The following is a 20492-nucleotide window of genomic DNA, read 5'->3' as shown; positions in this document are numbered from 1 at the left end:
TATACACGAGCACTAAACTATCCGATCAAGACTGTTTGGATTTAATTTTAATCGCTGCCCCACATTTCTTGCAATCGACATTTGTAGCAAAATCAAATGATGATTTTGAATCATAAATCATTCAAGAGATGCAAAAGATTTCAGTCACAAGCTGATCCTATAGAAACAAATGTAAAAGATAAATATGAACATCGATCATTAAGAAAATTTAACTAAACATTTTACCCCAGTTTCAAATTTTCCCTCAAAACATAAACAAAGCAACTGGTGATGCCAAACGGAAATTACTAAAATAACTTTGCTTCAGCTACAGTGCAACTCTCACCTATGTGTGTGTTAGGTCTCTCCTCTTAATGATGTCAAGGGAAGTTCGTGTGTGACACTTCCATGTTGAGTTAAATCGTTATTACTACTAAAAAAAAAATTAGCTCGATACTCTGAAAAACAGTGGCGGATATACCAAATAGTAGTTGCACATGGTAAAATGTTTACCGCTAGACAATTTCTAAATCATTTTTTTTTTCTTTTTCACACTAATAATTTTTTTTAAAACAGTTTAAAAACTTTATTAAATTTCTATAAAATAATTTACAACAATATTAAAACCAAAAGAGTTCTAGCTAATGAAAAGTACATATAAATATTGTTCATTTTTTTCCCTTATTCAAAGTGTTTCTCATTTCTTAAGTTTCTTGAAAGTTTTTTTCATGTAAGAAAAATAAAATGTTTAAATTTATCTGCTTGGGTCATGCATTATTACTCCTGGTTCTGGTTTATAATTTAGTATCCATTTATCATAGCATTGGGAATAAACTACCATCTAAAATATTCTAAAAATCAACCAAGGGTGTGAACATTTTGGAAAACCCGAGACACTGGATGGGGGGGGGGGGTCTCTTCCGGTGTTCCGGTTGAGCATTTCAGAAATCTGGCAAGCCTACCGTTACCTAATTCATTAGTATCGACTTTATCTTTTTAAGTTATCATTTTAACTACACCGATGCTTTTATGAATCACGTTTGTTCTAAATAGTTTAGATTCCATAAAGCGGCTAATTCAAAAAAGCGGATGATTCAATAACGCTGGATTTTGTTCTGTTTTTGACAAATTGATTCATTAAAGCGGTTGATTCAATTAAGCACTGATTAAATTATACGGCGCCCACTGTATTAGTAGACACTTAATGCGGGTCTTTTATCTTTATGAAAATTATAAGTCAATCTTGAGGCGCAGTACTAATAAAGGTAGGGTGTGCAGAAAAGTATTGACGTACGAGACGTGCCGTTCAACAGTGTATCATATATACGGTAGATATGCAGATTATTATAAAACGTATAAAAGAAATTTAAAATAATAACCTTTTTTCCGAGTGTTCATAATTTAATCATTTATTAACAATATTTTCTAATTCTGAAGAGTATTTCTATCAGCTTGGTTCGCCCTAAAAAGCATGAAGTAGGTATTATTTTTTTGATTACAACACTCAAAACCTGCAGTTAATGTTAATACTTTTTTTGAGGTAAATTCTAAAGCAGCCAATAAAATTTAAATTAAAAATTGAGGAGAAGAAATATTGTAAAAACTATTCGTATAACACAGCATACATAGTGCGATCGAAAAGTAATGAGCCTTTATTTAAAAAGACAGATTTATTGTGATGATCCGTACAACTGACTAATAGTTTTAAAAATAGGCACCTCCTGCAACAATGTACTTCTGTAGGCAGCTTTTTCATGACTCAAAGGCATTTTTAATTGACTTTTTTTTTTTTTTTTTTTTGCATTTTTTTTTATATAGGTTATTAAAAAGAACACAAAACACACACAGCATATTTTGCATAAAAGCATTTTTGTTTGCTAAAGAAGTAATACTGGAGTCAAAAGGATCAGAGTGGCAGAATACATTTAACTCACTGGTTTCGAATTCAAGGGAACGTATTATCTCACCATCTACTTATTATTCTTTCATGGAATCAATATTTCACGTTTTCTTTTCTTTTTTTTTCATGTGAAAGCGCACCTAAAAAAGTCATTTTAATCCAGGAAGATCCCAAACAGCACAAATCGTCCCAAAATCGTAGAAGTAATGTAACATCAACGTGATCACATGTACCGAAATCCTCTTAAATTCGTAGAGAACTGGTTGATAAAACAGCAAAATGTCCGCCCAGCACAGCGATTTTACGTGAAATCGCTGTAGATATGATATGACTTTCAACATTTTTGGGAGCAATTATCAACGTTTTTTGGATGCTTACAAAATATCAACGATATTTCTATGTTGGTTATATTCTGCTCTGGAGGAGTTTTCAACGGATTTTAGAGGTTAAATGGATTTATCTACTAATATTAGATGAACTAACAACCTTTTTCAGAGGATTTATCAACGATTTTCTCATGTGTTTGTGTCACGAAATATCTACATAAATTGCATCTTGGTAAATTAATTACCAATAATTTATCGACTGCTTGCACACTTTTTGAAAGTTTTAAAAACTTTTTTACCCTCAAACTTTTTAAAACAGTAATATACTTAAGATTTTTTAAAAAATCATTTGAATAAAATTCAAATTTGGAATATAACTCAATAAAATAATTAAGAAAGAAGAAAAATGAAATAATTTTTAAATTGATTTCAAATATAAATAAATATGTATATTTTATTTAAATAATTTAAGAAAAATGGCTAATGTTAACTATTTTTAGCGTTTTAAAAAGTGAATCATTGATAACCTATTTTATGTTCATATTTAAGTAGACAATAAACCATTTCTCTTGTATGCACAATTCACAAATTTTATTCCAGCAATAATCTGAACAAAAAACAAAATAATAATAATAATAATAATAATAATAATAATAATAATAACAATAATAATAATAATATGAGAATTTTTAATTCAAAGCTATCTCTACGTCGTTCTTGGCGATCAGAACATTGTTTCTTGAATTTAGAAAACATAATTTAAAAAAACTTAAAAAGCAGGCAATTACTTACTTCACGTTAATACAAGAAATCGCTAATTCATTTACACACTCACGCTCGCAACAATACACAACCCGACAACTGACCACGTGGAAACAGTCAGTAAATAGCCATTTTTCTAAACTGAAATTGTTGCGCATGAGCAGATTAAACAGTTTTCAAACATGTAAAAACTCGTCAAAATGATTACAAAAATTAGAGATACGCTATATACTATAAATGTAAACTTTCAAACATATTTTGGATTTATTTTGAAACCTGTGCCAATTTCGTACTTTTGTCAACCATATTTGGAAAAGCCCAACTACGTGAGGAAATCTACATCGCGTCGATATCCGTTTGTGATATGTTATGAGTTTTGCACCAGTTCAACGATATAACAACGAATATTGGAAGATCTGTGCTGTCTGGGATATTTGCGAAATAATAGATTTCTTTTTCAGCTTATAAAAAATGCAAAATGAAAGAAATCATACGGTAGTTTCTTGGAAAAACCATGGTTATTAATGGAAACGGTATGTAGTATCAATATGTTATCTCAACTATGTCATGGCTTTAAAAACAAATCAGCAACTGCTTTGAAATTCACACAGAAATAGTTCCTGAATTCTTCAATAAAACTTATGTTATGAAGTTATGATTTTCTTACTCAAATAATATTTTGTAGTTAAAACATAAATTAATTTATAAAAACTCAAATGAGGTATGGGTTTATTTAATAACATTGCCCTCAATGCTCATAATTAAAACCGCTCATTGTATAGCATCTCGATGACATTAAATTGGGTTTAGTATTTTATTGGCCTGAAACGTTGAAGACGTTTTCCGTCCGCATTCAAAGTATATATTAGTGCATAATATTCATGTATTTAGAAGTAGATTCATTGATCTGAAAACCATTTAAAAATAAAGTCATGAAAACTTTGTGAAACATCGAATGGGAGGGGGGGGGGTGCATTGAATTTCCCAGGCACCATCCAAAAGATTTTTCTGTATCCGCTCCAGGACTTTTGCTACTTCGTAGACTCAAACACAAGTCCATGTTCAAAAATTCACACACTCGTTGCACATTCACATCAATACGGGCCAAGGATGGGCGTCCAGACTTTGGTTCGTCAATCACCACTTCCCGGCGTTAAGAAAGGCTTTGCGCCACTTTTCAACTTGCTAATAGGACAGACACTCAGTCCCAAACGTCTGTTGAAGCATTGTTTGGGAAGGGAACCGGAAGCAAAATTTGATCTCTTTGCGTTGCTCTGACAAACTTTCCACATCGCCGTGTCACGCACAACCGTATAGAGGTTACAGTTAAAGCTGATGGTATCGCTCCGAAAGCTGGGAGACAAGAGACAACTGACCTGCGTTGCGCTGTAAAGCTAATAACCCCTCCACCGACGCTGTCTAGCGGAGCGAGTTGCAGGGTGTGCATTTGTCAGTATAACATGAGGCTTATTACTTTTGGATCGTACCATGTATAATTGCCTATTTCTTCGCTCAACAGATAAACAATGAGTACAAAAACAGAACAAAAACATCCAGCCCCTGTCATCGAAATGAGTTTTGATGTCTTGAATTTAAATTATGTTGTCGCAATCAAGAAAAAAAAGAAAAAAAAAACTGACAAGTGAAAGAAACGTCAGAAAAAGCACAAAATTACATTAAGTTTCTTTGTAACTCCTTAAACTTAAAATTTGTCTATTTTCGCTATACAACACGAAGTAACCAATATAAGCCGCGTAATCTCTTTTATTACCAATGATGCAAATGAATGGGAACAGTGCCCATAAGTAGCAAATGCGCAAACTCTTCTATTTCGATAGAAGAGATTGTGCGGTCTTTGATTTAAATAAGGCCGCGGCTAGAAAGAACTCCTATTGCTAACAATGTTTGTTTAAGGAAGTAGTTTCATGAGAAACCGATATAATCAAAGTTATTTTACTTGACAATAAAATTTAGTTAAAAAGTTTTTGAAATTCACGCACTTAGCAACGCAAATCAGCGATATTTTAACGCAAACGCTCTAAACAATCAGCGTGTACTATCATCATCTGCATTGAATACTGCTCTTGTAAAACTAGACAAAGTCTCTGCGTACTTACTTAACTTTTACCCCCCAGAACTCTCTAGCGCAACAACTCCACTCGTTTTAAAGTATGTAAACATTTTAGCTCGGAATTATATTTCATTATTTTTAATCTAAATGAAAAAATAATTTTGAGGAATCGGATGTCTGAGAATCGATTCAAACCAAGTGATTAAGCGAACCAATGACATGCTCTCCCACTAACTATAGTACATACTAGGATCGAATAACATATGAGTTCGCACAGATAAATGTGTAGGCTTCAATTAAAATCATAAAAAAGAAGCAGGAGGCATACATTATGCCTCTGTTCTATTTTTAATATATATATAATTTGTTTCAGCTCTAACATGTCAGAAAATATTTTATCGTTTAAATTAACTATTAAAAATTTCGATAAAAAAAAGAAATCGTCTGCTTAGTTAAAATTCTTTCACTGCATTTCTGTCGTAATTCCAGAATCCATTACACTCGTTAAATTAATGACATTTACAAATTTAAAAATAAAGTGGGTAATAAGAGCAGAATACAGACATTATGCTTTTAGGGCAAGATAGCAAGCTTTTCTCTGTCCTTGATTTCGTGTTATTTTTTTCTTCAAATGGATGTACGGGTTTGACCCAAATATCCACACAACTTCTCCTGTCCTGACCCAATTTTGATGGCTGTTCCTCCGCTATCTTCTTTAAGAATATATTTCAGCCCTCCTTATCTTCAGGAATTGTGGCGTTAAAAGCCATTCAGACGAACCAATCTTCTACATCGGCTGGAACATCGAGTTAAGACTTTTCGACTAATGCTTCCAGTCGTCTTTTGTGTTGTAAATAGCGCGGGAAATTAGATTTCGTCTGCGTAAAAAGAAAGAAGGAGGAGGAAAACCTGCGGATAAAACTACAAGAACATTTTTTCTATATTCTCGCTCCCTTTTGTGCTTTGACGTTAACGAAGAGCGACAACAAATCGCTTAGTGGGTCTGACTATTTCGATTGATATTGACAGATTGTAATGCGATCACGCACATACCGGGTAGGTCGGATGGTACAGTCAATAGAATGAATTTTTTCGACTTGTCAGAAATTGAAGATTTGAGATAAAAAGAGATAGATGTTCAATTGTTTTTAGAAAAACTCGCTAATAGTTACCCAACTGGTTAAATTTAACAGCGAATCAAGGTTTGTAAAAATTTAAATGAAACTAATTTTATTTTACTACTAAACTAATATTTATTTCGTAAGTGATAGATTAAGTTCAAACCAAGGTACTAAGATCGACCAGGACGAAAATTGTGCTATCTTGTGCCGTTAAACAATTGAATTCAAGAACGCGTTTTGTAAACATAAAAAAACAATTACAGTTGAACTTGGTTATAGCGGCATATTATTGACTTTTGGATGACGTTATTACAGAGTTTCACTATATCAGCTGTTATCAACCTTTTTTCCTTTGCGTACCCTTTCCAAAATCCGAAATAAGTTGGTGGACTCCTTGTAAATAAATCTATACAAATAAAACAGCGAGCATATGTGTATGTGTGTATGTTTGTATGTTCCCTATACAAATCCACAGTTTACGTCAGATCTCGACCAAATTTGGCAGGGAGGTACTTGGGCACCCGAGAAAGAACTTAGGGGGTGGGGGGTTCGACAGTTAAAAAAGTACCGAACCGTTCGAATTTCAATTTTAGGGCCCGGGAATGGCATTAAATAGCTCTTTGTATCTGAAATAACTATCCGATCAGTTCAATTTTAGTATCGTTCGAAAGAACGCGAAAAAAAACCTTTAGAATTATTTTTCCCTCCGGCAAGTCCCTAAATTTATCAGGTGAAAAGTTTTAAGCATTTTTAAGTAAAGGAAAATCAATTTTAAATTGGAAATTCATCATTTTTCGCTAGTTTTGCTTTAATTAGTATGAATAAAATCATTGAGAAGAAAGATCTTTTGCCATTTTTTTCTAGACTGTGAACAAATAAAATTCTTGTCTTTATTTTGAGGCTCTTCCTGTCGGTGGATTTAAAAATTTTCCTTTTCGGTTATTTTTCCGCGATCTGTCGAGAAATTTTGCAGGTGTTTTTTTTTTCGTTTAAACCTGATCGCTGAACACGCTCAACTTGACATAACTTTTATTTTCGAGGCAGACCGTGCATAGCTGAACAACGCAGCTAGTCAAGTAATAAGTAATAAGCAGAATAAAAAATCAAATCGAACACACAATAAAATTTGGATTTTTTTTTTTTTTTTTTTTTTTTTTTTTAGCAATATTGCTCAATAGTTCATGACAAGAACGAACACATAATTGCAAAATATAAAAGCACAAATATTTCCACAAATTAAAATAATAGCTAGAATTTGAAACAAGTTCAACAAAGAACAAATCCAGTGATTATTCTTTGTTGAGATTCAGTAAACTTTGAAAAAACTCTTAACGGAATAGTTGTGATATAAAGAAACTTAAAGTTTGGCTCAAATACCTGCCAGTTTTACATTAAGTTCAGCATTTAACTTGCTTCTGTATTTATCCTTGTTCAAAATGGTAGTAAAATTATAAAAAAAATTTTATGACACAAGATATTTCTGACAGATATAAGATATATATGAAGTAAATGTCTATGGAGTACATCTAGTATGAACAATACGAAGACAACTTGTTCTCTTCCAGTGATCTTTTCATCAAGAACTGGATGGCGTAAGAAACAAACTAATAAATGTTGAATGAAAAACGCTCAGCAAGCGAGTTAAAATTCCGCCATTACATTATTATTTTCGCGAACCCCCTCTATACCTTTCACGAACCCCCAGGGGTTTGCGAACCACCGGTTGGGAACCGATGCACTGTATCATTATTTTATTTTTAAAAATCGACAACTTCATACCTAGAATTTGCAACTAGCTTCCTTGTAGACCCCCAAAAAAATTTTTTTTTGATTAACAATGAGCATTTTGAAACCATGTGAGGTTCAGGGTACAAAGTTACTGAAGTATTCCGACCTTGTGTTTTGGATAAACCGACCAGCATCCTTTAATTCGGGAGATAAATGATGGAACTTGTGAACTTACAACTGATTCAATCCATCAGAGGAACAAAATGGTTTCCAAGTAAACTTCCCATCGCTCAATAGTCAAAACAAAAACACTTTTATCGAACCAGACGACATTTTTTTTTTTGATTGCCGTCACCTCGCGCTACGCTTCTCTTGCAACTTCATCAGGTGATCCATGCCTCATGTCCCAGGAAAAAATATTCATTTTAGACTTTGGATGCTTAACACAAAAATTGCTAAAGTCTGTCCGCGAAGAGTTGATCCTTGGCTTCACCTTGTTTCTGAATTGCCCATTTTCGTGAAGAGGACGATATGAAGAGGAAAATTTTGGAACGTAATTTTGTAGGTGCGTCATTGGTTCTGAAGCTTGAATACGTCACTTTGGAACAAAGAAGTGAAGCCACAGAGGTGAATCATTGTAATTTTGTGTGGTCAAAAGTGAGGTCTCATTGAACAGGTCACAACGTAAGTGGGTGGGTTTTGATTTTGCTTCTTTCAGCATTCATTAGTCAGAGATAACAACGCCTGCTTTAATTAATTTCAGTTGAAAAATGGCGAGAGCAGGGTTGCGCGCAATAGAGAATGCAAAGCTTGTCTTTTTTTTTTCTTTTTCGCCAAGTCAATGCAGTTATTGCTGCTACTTAAACCCTTCAGGTCTAAATAATCACATAACGAAAATATGCTAGAATGTAAGGGAAAAGGGGGCACATGTGAACATTTTTTTTCCGCTTCTTAATTTCTCAGAAAATATTATCAATATCTCACAGAAAAGGGTCCCCATGATTGAATAGTCTTTTTTTTTGTGCCATGGAATTCTTTCGGATTTTCTAAAAAAATATCTCTATACTTTATGGAATTTTGAAAAACTGTCTTCAACTATTCACATGTGCCCCTATAGGAGGGCACAAGTGAACAAGCATGGGACAAATGTGAACACAATTGAGAAATGCAGGACGGGCATCATATTTCAACGAAAAACTCGTTATAATGAAGAATATACGTATATAGCAATTACATTCAAGGGTTTGTAGCCTACATTGTGTCAGTTTGAAATGTACAGTAACTATCATTAATAAAACATATTTTTCGAATTGTATAACTTTGCTCACTGTCAAATATTAAAGTTTTATAGCATGTTTTAATCACGGGATCGACAAGAAAAAATCTTACGAGACTAAACAATACAAAGAATGTTTTTTTTATGTAAATGTTATTCTTGTTATACAGTGTGTTTAAACTTCATGCAGAATTTGATGATGAATTTAAAAATTATTCTAAATTTCAGTTTTTAGAAAAATATTTTGTCTTCATTTTTTTTGCAAATATTCCATACCTCTAAATTTTTGGCCAACTATTTAGTAATTAAAGAATTAAAAAAATAAAAAATAATAAAATAAATAATGAATAATTATGTAATAATAATTAACAATAAATTTACAAACTGATTGCAACAAAATAATAATTATAAATCTTTACATCTCTTTTAACACTTTTAGTAAGCCTATACTAATATTTATATAGCGGATAGGAAATGGGAACTGTTCACATCTGCCCCTAGATATTGTATTCACAAGTGCCCCGTCATCTACTGTAGAACTAATTTTTCAAAAACAAAAGAATTTTTAATTTAATTACAAAATTTAAACATTGCCATAAATTTACGTGAGTGTTCATATAATAGTTTGCAATAATTAAATTTAGCTTATTAATTAATTTAAAATATGTTTTTACACTAAGATGACTGATAAAACTACATCAGCATCTGCTAAAACAAAGAAACTTTCACCACAGGAGCATAAACGCATAAACTGACTCCTTACTCTGAAAGTTTGGTAAAAATAATTATTAAATAGAAACAAAAAACCTGACTGCGAAAAAACCAAAAAAAAAAAAAAAAACTAATGCAACATGTTAGAGATGAAAATCGAATTAGTTGACTTAGTAAACAAAAATTCAGGCAGTGAAAACTGCATTTGTCGCACGCTGTGTAGCACGCAGGTAGCGTGCGACATGATCCCGAAGTGACAATATGGCGACTGGTTGTTGGTATGGTGAATTTTTATTAATGTCATGTGTTTAGTGACACTCACAAGGTTAAGACAAATCGATTGACGTAAGATTTATCAAAATCGGACAAGAGGTTTAGCCTGTACAACGCCACATAGGAACAAACATACATACATAGACTCATAAACACATTACCCTCCTTTGCGTCGCGCACGCGCAGTCGGGTAAAAAAGTAGGGTTGGTACCGCCATTACTTGAGAATTTTTTAAGACTTTTTGCTTTACGTTATCCTAGTAAAACATACCATGTTCACATGAGCCCTCTTTTCCCCTACATTCTTCTTTTTTTTTTTCATATCGCCAAAACGTTGCTTAATGCCAAAATATGGCACGCTTCCTTTCTTCCTTCTCTACCAATTTTTTTAAGGTAATGACTCGTTTTCTCGAATGATTTATAGGGGTCATTTGTTCGCGGTCGGACTATACACTGTACTTTCATCAAGGGTTTTTTCCCTTTTTTGGGAGGATTTCCTTTCTCGGTGTTCTTTACGTTTTCGTTTGTTTTTTAAATGAACATTTAGTCAATACATTAAAAATACAACTTTTAATAAATTCATATGGGCCTCTTCTCCAGTTAAAATTCACATAATAATAATCAGTATGTTTATAGGAATGGAAAGCTTATAGAATACTTTCCGTTTCAGTTAGTAGGTACAAAATTCTTTAGATTGTAGAAATAATCATTTTTTTGAGGAAAAAATGTTTGCGCAAATAGCTTTGATAAACGGCTTGAAAAGATTGCGAAATCAATGCCTCGGAGGAAAAAAAAAATACCCCAAAAGGAGGAATGTAAATGGAAAAAAACCCCCATCCTTAAATGGTACGGATTTCGTTTTTATTTTGAAATATGATGGTAGGTATTTGAAATTCACCGAGTGCCATTTCATTGTTCTATTTTCCTTGAAGCGTCATATTCTTCTCAAGCAGAAATTTATAGACTTTCTCGCATCGAATTTTATTCAAATAAAATTCGTGCTTTTCCACGAAACTATGGCTAGAATTACAACGAAGAATCAAATGCTTGAAAGATTTGCTTTTTAGCCTACTTTCCCAGTAAAAGTCAGAAAAAGAAGAAAAAAGCATGAAAAAAGGCTTAATGCATCTTAAAAATATCGCAAAAAAACAAAAAAAAAAAAAAAAAAAAGTCAAAAATAAATAAAATAAATAAATAAATATTGAAAAATTAAAAATTGGAAAGTAGGGTATTGAGATGGGGAAAAATGTCTGTCGGTCCGTCGGTCTGTCGGTCTGTCTGTCTGTCTGTCTGTCTCCCCCCCCTAATAACTTTTGAATGAATAGTCCGATTCGAACAAACTTTTTTTTGTTCGAAAAATCTCGGCGAGGACACCTCATTCCCATATTTTTTTTGAGTTGAACTATTTTTTGTTCAATTTTGAACAGTTCAAAAAAACTTAACATTAGCGCCTACGGGGAAATTCAAGGCAATTCCGAACTGTGAGGCGAATTTGCTTCAAACAAACTTTGTAGGAAAAAGCTTTTGATGAAAAACTTGTATATGAAATATCTTTTTGATTTGAACAATTTTCCGTTCAATTTTGAACAGTTCAAATCCCTTAACATTAGCGCCTACGGGGAAACTGACAGTCAATGTAGATTGCGTACTTGAAGGCGGATTTTTTTCAAACAAATTTTGTTGGAATAGCTTTTGACGCCAAACTACAGACTTCGACTCCGAGAATTTAGGGGCACTTGACTCCGAATCCGACTCCTATGCCCGACAATTAATCGGACTCCGACTCCCCGACTTCGACTCTGACTTCGTAGCTTTGGGAAAAATTTATACACGGAGGACAAATGACTGACTCCGATTCTTAGATATTCGACTCCGACTCCTTTACCCCAAAATGAGATTGACTCCGACTCTGCAGCTATGGTTTTTACTGTGAAATAATTATTGTTGATCTGACTTGTTTTTATTTTTACGCTAAAGTTTTAATTTAGGTATTCAGTTTTCGGCGAATAAACTCGAAGTCATTTATGTTTCTACATAAAGATATGCGCAGACGATTTTTTTTTCTTTGACAATGAAAATTATTTCTTTAAGTTGACATTTTTTTGTTTTTATTTATTTTGGTAAGTGCATTAATTCATTTAAAAAATTGTTTTTGGCAACAGGGGAAAAAGAAACGATTTTCTTTTTTTTTGATATGATGTATTTATTTTAATGAGCTTATTAATTTTAATTATTATTTTTTCGTTTTGAAAGCTGTTAAAAATTTTTTTAATGGAAAAAAGCGTATTAGCTGCTTTGTTTAAAAGTTGCTATTTTTTTTTTTTACGCATTTAATTTTTTTAGATGAGTGAGGAATATTTTATTTCTAGAAATCAGCTTAAAGTATTTTAAAAATATGTTTGAAAAAATTTGCGATTTTAGCTATTTTTGAGAATATTGATCAGGTACTAGAAAGTAGTATGGGTATACGGGAAGGTAGGCTCGCCTAGCTCTAGACAGAACTTCTTGTTACTTTTGATAATATAATACAATTGCTACAAATTTTCCAACAATACATTCCTACGGTTAAACAAAGCAAACAAGTTTTATAATTTCCGCCTAAATATGTTTTTGATTGAACACAATTCTTTGAAAATCAATAGTTCAAGAATTTCAAAACGGTTAAAAATGTGCACTAAGAGAGAGAAAAAAAAGGGGGGAGGGACTAAGGATTAATGACGACTGCATAAAAGCTTTTCTTACAGACTTCCTACTTTTCAAATATTTTATTCTAAGAAGAATTTTCACCTTTAGAAATATTTAGAAACAAACGTTTCCGACAAAAATCTGACCGGCACGGCATAAAGTTTTAGAATGCCACAAAGAGTTTCTTAAAAAAAAAAAAAAAAAAAAAAAAAAAAAAAAATCTGAATGCGCCGATTTTCTTTTACACCAAATGTACTAACATTATAAAAACTTTTGCGGAAAAGTTTTTTTCCTTTTTGGTACAATCACAAAGACTATTTTTCCTAACTTAAAATAAATCTCCGATTTTCAAAATTTTGGAGACATGTCAAAGCAAAGAAAAAGTTCGAGATGCTGCTCCTTTAAAGATAAAGGCTGCCTAAAAGTGTTGGCAGGTGAACTGATTTTCTTTGTTATCTTTCTCTTTCAGACGACGCAAACTGCATACACATCCTACCACAAACACTCACACACATCGATATTCTTTTTCTCTCTCGATATAAATTTCGGCTTTAGTTTATTTCGGTAATATCATCACTTTGAAGATAAAACATAAAAAATTTCGATAATATCGATTTTATTATTCTATGTTTAAACCGTTTGTTTTATTGCCTTTTACAAAAGTTATATATGCATAGGAATCCTTGTGAACAGAGACTAATTTAGGGAGGTGAATCCGGTGACTGCTCGGAAAAATCGGATAAGTTGTTATCAAGTTGTCCAAAAACATTTAGATTTTTCCAAATTATTTTCCATATTTTATGATTTTCGCATCACTTGTGAGATTATCCATGTAATTTGTTCCAAAAGTTTGTTTTTCCATAAAATATTCTGAACTAATTAACATCTTCCATAAGCGTGCGGAAAATTTTCGGCATTTTTATTTCGTTCATTTACAAAATGGATTTCTAAGTTTTCATATTAAATACGTTAGTATGCAACGGTTTTGAATATGTAGTTACCGCAACTAATACTAATATCTGCTCATGTTCATAGAAAGGTCATTTTCAACTGGAATGCGACATTGAAGTGTGCATGCACATTATGTATTTTATTGTTAATCAACAAGTAATAATCTGGAACACGTTTGGCTTTCTAGACGGTAGTCGTCACGTTTTTGTTTATGACAAAAAGCGTAATTAGAAAACAAATTGCTCTTTACATTGCTACTGAAACATAAATTATCGGTTTTGAATCTAAGTTAATATATACTTAATTAATAGTATTAACACTAACTGATAATACAGGCGGGGTTTGAAAAAATGGTGACCGAGGGGCAAATTATACTTATGTTTGGAATCGCTACTTTTTTTCATTTAGTCACCACGTGGCAAGTTCCGACAGCTAACCTTGACCATTAACGACACACTTTTCTAAAAACCAAGCCTTTAATGTAGAATTTTGCAATATGTGAAGCGCACCTTCTTAGGGAGGCATAGAATTACTGATAGGGGGCACGCAACTGTCATCATAATTTTCGAGCAAAAAATAAATGAATAAATCAATAAAATAAATGAATGGAGATCGGTTCCGGAAAATCAGATTCATCTAAACGTCATTTCAATGACACCTAAGTTTCGGAAAATTTTCGGCTCCAAAAATTACTACCCATCACATTTATATTGTACTATCTAGAGCCGCTATATAGACAGGCCGACGCACCAGCTTAAGTTTAGCCATTTTGGATCGGATTTTTCATTGTTGCACTGCTTGGGTTACCACAGCAAAGTTTCGGATTTCGCCAAATTTGACGAAAATAAAATTTTATTTTTATAAACAATTCACGTGCCGCTAATAATTGCTCATCCACGCGATAACTCGCCAGAAAAGACAACCACTCAAACACGCGCTCCGATCTAAAAAGGCTGATCTTAAGCTGATGCGTCGGCTTATATCGTATATATAGGGGCCTTAGTACTAGCTGTACCCGACGCGCGTTGCTACGCCAAAAAAAAAAAAAAAAAAAAAACATCATTATACTGATTTTCATGACAATCGGTTGAACGGGGCAGAAGTTGCTACTCTGCAGTGCCACCTGGTGGCGAGTGGCTTCAATGAGCATTTTATGCACCATCTCCGTGGAGAAATACATATATATAGCAATTTTCATAATAATCGGACCCTTTTCAATTTATAAGATGTCGCCAAGTCGCCTATGGTATACGATGCTACCAAAAAAAAAAAAAAAAAAAAACTGCACAGCAAATGCGTTCGGAATGTCAAAAATACGCACATTATTATAAATATTGAATGTCAAAAATACGCACAATCTATACAAATTCTTCACTCTCGACTCGAAATGGCACATATCGTTGGCTTTTTTTTTGTTTTGTTTCAAAATTCATGTGTCACGTGTCTAAATCGCGTGTCTAAAAGTCCCGATTAGCTTACTATACCAAGGCTTCACTCAATACGCGTCTTATCGCGTCTTATAGAAACACGTATCAAGTAAAGCCGTGACTATACTCAAATTTTGTACTCACGCAGTTTGCAAGATCAATCAATCGCTAAAAATATCAAATAGAAAAAGTTTTAAATTCCCCCGTTGCATGAAAAGCCATAAAACAATAAAGAAAGAATTTATTTGTTCAAACTCAAGAAAAATGGCAACAGCTAACTTCTTATCAATGAGATCTTTCACGCGAATTAATTTCTGCAGCCGATAATTTTATTCGTATTTATCCAATGGATTGTGACTTAAATTGGAATAAAAAAGGAACTATCGATCGGATTTTTTTCGAACTGGTCTATAAACATTCCCAGTACCGAAAATAACAAACGGTGAAAGTTTCAGCCAAATCGGCCGGGTAGTTTTTGATTTCATGGATGACATACAGACAAATATTAATTTTTATATATATAGATTAATTAATACACTGGTGTGCAAAAATTACGAGACAGTTTTTTCAATATAACTTTGTACAAAAGCTTTCCAAATCAACACATTTAATACCGTAAAATCTCCAATACGTAAGGACATGTGTAATGTAAGCAACACTTACTAAAAGAGAAATCAGAGGGATAAAAAGAAGCTTTATTGAAAAGTAGCATGGAGCGCAATGCGATTGAAGGCCGAATCCTCCCTGTGATGGGTGTCCAGCAAGAAACATCCGGTCTTTAGTTGGGGATATGAATTGTTACTGGTGGTAAGGTACGAGCTGCCAAGCGTCTGCCTAGAAACTCCCATACATGCTCGATGGGATTGAGATCCGGAGATCGTGCCGGCCAATCCATACGTTCAATATCCTCACTCTCTAAGAGCTGTTCGGTAGCTACTGTGCGATGACATGGTGCATTGTCGTCCATGAAAAGGAACTGCGGATCCATAGCGCCTCTAAAAAGACGCACATATGGAAGAAGAATCTCGTTACAATAACGGGTCCCGTTGACTGAACCTGCGTCGAAGATGTGAAGTTCTGTACGACTACCAAGCATGATGCCTCCCCAAACAAGAACACCGCGACCTCCATACCTGTCTCTTTCAATGATGTTCGAGGGATGATTGCGGCTTCCCCGCTCTCTCTGGATGAATATGCCATGAGAATCGCTACTCAGACTGAATCTGCTCTCATCGGTAAAGAGTACTCGTCCCCATTCATTGTCTCTCCAATTCCGGTGTTCCCGGCACCACAGAGAATGCCTTCTCCGATGGGCAGGCGCTAGAGGTACACACCGTATAGGGCGTCGTGCAAACAGACCACCACCGTGCAGTCTTCTGGCCACGGTAAAACGCGATATCGGTCGTCCAGTCGCCTGTGTCGTGTGTCTAGCGATTTCTCTCGCTGTCTGCCGCCTGTTTCTTCTGGCCTGTAAGACAATATACCGGTCATCTGCGGGTGTGGTTCCTCGTGGACGACCACTACTGAACACCCAGATAGCTGTTCCTGTAGTTTGAAATTGTCTCCAAAGTCGTGAAACGATGCTGTGAGCAATTCCGAACTCCGCAGCCACACTTGTCACACTGCGGCCTTCCTCCAACTTCCCAATGATTCGACCTCGGGTAAAAGCATCCAGATGTCGTCTAACAGATTGATTATTCGCCATTTCTCGCTGAGGCAGCAACTCGGTGTGATTTTAACTGCTATACGGCGTGCAATCTCTTTGCCAGAAATACTGATCTTACACCGACAACATGCTTTATACTACTCAGACACTCCCCCATTACGTCTGCCTGCATATCTGCGCATGTGCTACCGTACATCACCTTACTTAATCTCCTGATAGGTCTTTCTGTCCGCTCTGCTTCTTCGTTCAGCTGATATGCTAATTTTTCGACTTCGTCCTTAATTTTTGCACACCAGTGTATTTAACTAATTCGGTTTTCTAAACATCCGTTGTCTCTAAGTTTTCATGTTTTGTTAAAATTAGTAAAGCTATAAATCTTATATATTTAAAAACATAGCGTATGTACATATGTATGTATGTATGTATGTCCGAGTTACTTCTCCCGAACGCCAGTAATCTGATCATCGAACCAGGTATCGATGATTCGCAATCTTCCCGTCTTTATGTTTGGCTATTTAACATAATCCTCCGATAATAATTAACGGAGATATCAGTTAAGAACTCTTAGTTATCACACTTAGATTTCAATTTGAAATTCCTATTTTTCGAAGGCTTTCCTCCATTCAAATTATTATTCAGTGCTTCATCTCAACTTTCCATAAAAATGCTTTTATTAAATATTGTAGCGTGAAGAAAATTATTAAGAAGAAAGATTTGCTGCAATGTTTTTTTCTCGAATATGAGCAAATACATTTCTGGCTTTTGTTTTAAAGGCTTTTCCTATAATCGGGGGATTTAAAATGTTTACTTTTTGATTATTTTTCCGCAATCTGCCGCAAAACGTTTTTTTTTAACCCTGATTGTTGAACACGCTTCACTTGACATAACTTTTATTTTCGAGGTGGACCGTGCAAAGCCGGGCGACGCAACTAGTATTCATATTAAAATGTAATAAGCAAAATAGGGAACCAGGATGCATATAAACAACCTGCTCAGCTAAGAACCTTACAGTAATAGTTATGGGACTCCCGATTGGCCAGTCGACTCATATGTGTCAGCCATGTTTTTTCCCCATCCAACGTATTGAACAAATTTCATTCCTCAGGAATTCTGAATTCACGTTTGAGTGTTTTAAATTATCCCTCTCCCTTGGAAGAATATCAAGAAGACATGTCTTGTTTCGAAATGAAACAATAGTTAGAGCTTGCAAAACAAGCTATGAAGGAGATGAATGATGTTTTCACGCGGTAGCCAATGAGCAATCTCCAAATTTTTACATGGTCTCTAGCAGAGTAAAGGTTGTTTATATGCAACCAGCATAGCATTCCGGAAATTAGAGCATTTCAAAAATTGAAGGGGGTGGAAACTAAGGTGGGCGAGAAACAATCTCGGTAGGAACAAAAAATGGAACGAAGGGGCATAAAAAGAAAGGAACCACTGCTATATTAACATCTGCTCGAAAGCAGACGATTTGTTATTCCATACTAGGCGAGAGCATAAAAGGATATGGCCACTCAATGATGAACTTGGTGTACCTCCGTATGAGGTTATCCTCCGAGAAGAGGAAGAGGGAAGAGGGGCCGGGTGCCCCATACAGGTGCTGCCCTCTCTTCTTGACCATCTCCCGGCCGCGGCTCAGCTTCGGCTCATCGCGTTCCGATCGGGCAGCCTCGGCCTGCAGCGCCTGCAACCTGCGGAGGACACAAAAGGAAGTCATCAGTTTCAATTTTTAAATGATTTTATCAACAAAATACGTTAATGATAAAATAGCAATAAATAAACAACTAAATGAAATATTTCTAACACCTCGAAAGGAATGAACACAGAAACTCTCAACCGGAGATACAAATCATAGTTTTCAGGAACGCCCGCATTTACAATTTACCGTAAGAAATTCCAAATATTACCTACTGATAAATACGAGTATGCCTTGAGATGTAACATTTCAAGAGATTTTAAGACGGAGGAACAAACCTTTTTCTTGTTTTTTTTTTTTTTTATATAGAAAATTTGGAAAAATTGGGAAAGCTAATTTGCGAAATTAATGTATTTAATAGCGATATTTTCGTAGAAAACATAAAACAATGATGAAATCATAAAATATACATGCAATCTATGCTATTTTTTTCGTTTAAACAGAAATTTGCATTTAACTTTTACAGTGAAAAAAAGGACAGTTTTTTTTTTTTTTTGTTGTTCAGAACATCAAAAATGATCTAAATTAGTCAAGTCATCAATCACCCATTAATTTTGAGTAAAATGTTATTTTGGTAAGTTGTTAAATGAAATTTTTTAACAGAAATTTCCTTTTTTCTTGCAAATTTTTAGATTTAAATTTGAAATGGTACTTAAAAATATATATATATATATTCATGTATTTATACGTTAAATGAAAACATATTAAACTTTTTAGCTAAACATTTCCATTAATTGACAATAATATACACCAATTTTATTCTGTGCATACCATAGACTAATAATAAGAGTAGACAGAGCTTTCCCGGACTTGCTGATGAAAAAATTGGTTCATGGATACATCATGTGACTGGTGGAAGGCTTGGCGAAAACTTTGGCAGCATGGTTGCTAGATGGCAGGATTATCTATAGTTTGGCACTCGACATGTATTTAAGACGTAATGTATTTTTATTATAATTTTTTTTCCAGGTGCAGAGATGATTGAACTGTTTTTCTTTTAGTTATGCATTATTTTGACATTAGCAATTAATTTTTGATCACAGTTTTCAGTAACCAGGGACGTAACTATGAAATTTTCAAACAGGGGCAAGACCTCGTTTCGGCGCCCCCCCCCCATACAAAACAAACAAAGAAAAAAAAAAGAAAAAAAAATCCCAGAGAAACATCATAACGTCAACACCAGGGCCCCTCACGTACATTACAGAGAAAACACACGCTCCCTATATATATATATATATATATATATATATATAATTATTATTATTATTATAATACAAGTGAAGAATATTGAAAAAACCAAACCAAAAGCTCATAGATGCGCAACGCAGCAAAACTAAAAAGCCAAGTAAATATTTAAATATACAAGTCAAATAACAAGTTTTAAACAATTTTTAAGAATAATAATGATGAGAAAAAGAAAAATACAAGCAGCAATTAATAGAAAAAGTTGAAAGGTTGAATCAAGAGCTCATCAGCCGTAGAGGAATCAATAAGTATGGTCAAAAGACCAAAAAATTAAACTACAAACTAAAAAGAGGGTGTTTAAGCTCCAGTATATGCACGACAGAATATCAAATTGGGCTAAATGCACCACATGGCAAACTATATACAATAAACAAGAACTTATATCTAAAATTAAGATCTTAAATAAATCTTAAATTTAATTTAACTATCAAATTTCAACGCAAATGGAGCAGAATCATGGAGGAGACGGTTACATTTGAGGCAGTGAGATGCAAAGGGATGCAAGTGGCAAAATTAAAAATTTGGAGATAACCAGTACACATAGTAGGTGAACCCCTCCTCTGTCTTGGGGCCAGAGATAGTACTAGTAGCCCTGGTAGGTGCTGCTGTACAGCATGATTTAGAAAAAAAAATCAATGAAATTCTACCTAGGCTATACGCGTTTTACTCAAAACTT

At 34.1% G+C, this 20492-nt stretch overlaps 1 protein-coding gene across 1 annotated transcript in view; it reads right to left on the bottom strand.

Annotated features, from left to right (window-relative positions):
• The window catches only part of LOC129224927 (voltage-dependent calcium channel type A subunit alpha-1-like), a 194952-nt gene extending 176360 nt beyond the window's left edge, over nt 1-18592 (bottom strand). Inside the window, exon 1 of the mRNA XM_054859474.1 lies at nt 18384-18592. Within this exon, the coding sequence (XP_054715449.1) occupies nt 18384-18592 (209 nt within the window). The remainder of the gene's footprint in view (nt 1-18383) is intronic.
• Nucleotides 18593-20492: the final 1900 nt, after the last annotated feature.

This window comes from Uloborus diversus, chromosome 6, assembly GCF_026930045.1.
Source record: "Uloborus diversus isolate 005 chromosome 6, Udiv.v.3.1, whole genome shotgun sequence".
NCBI lineage: Eukaryota > Metazoa > Arthropoda > Arachnida > Araneae > Uloboridae > Uloborus > Uloborus diversus.
The sequence above is the reverse complement of the archived record's forward strand: the minus strand, read 5'-3'. Positions and strand labels throughout refer to the sequence as shown.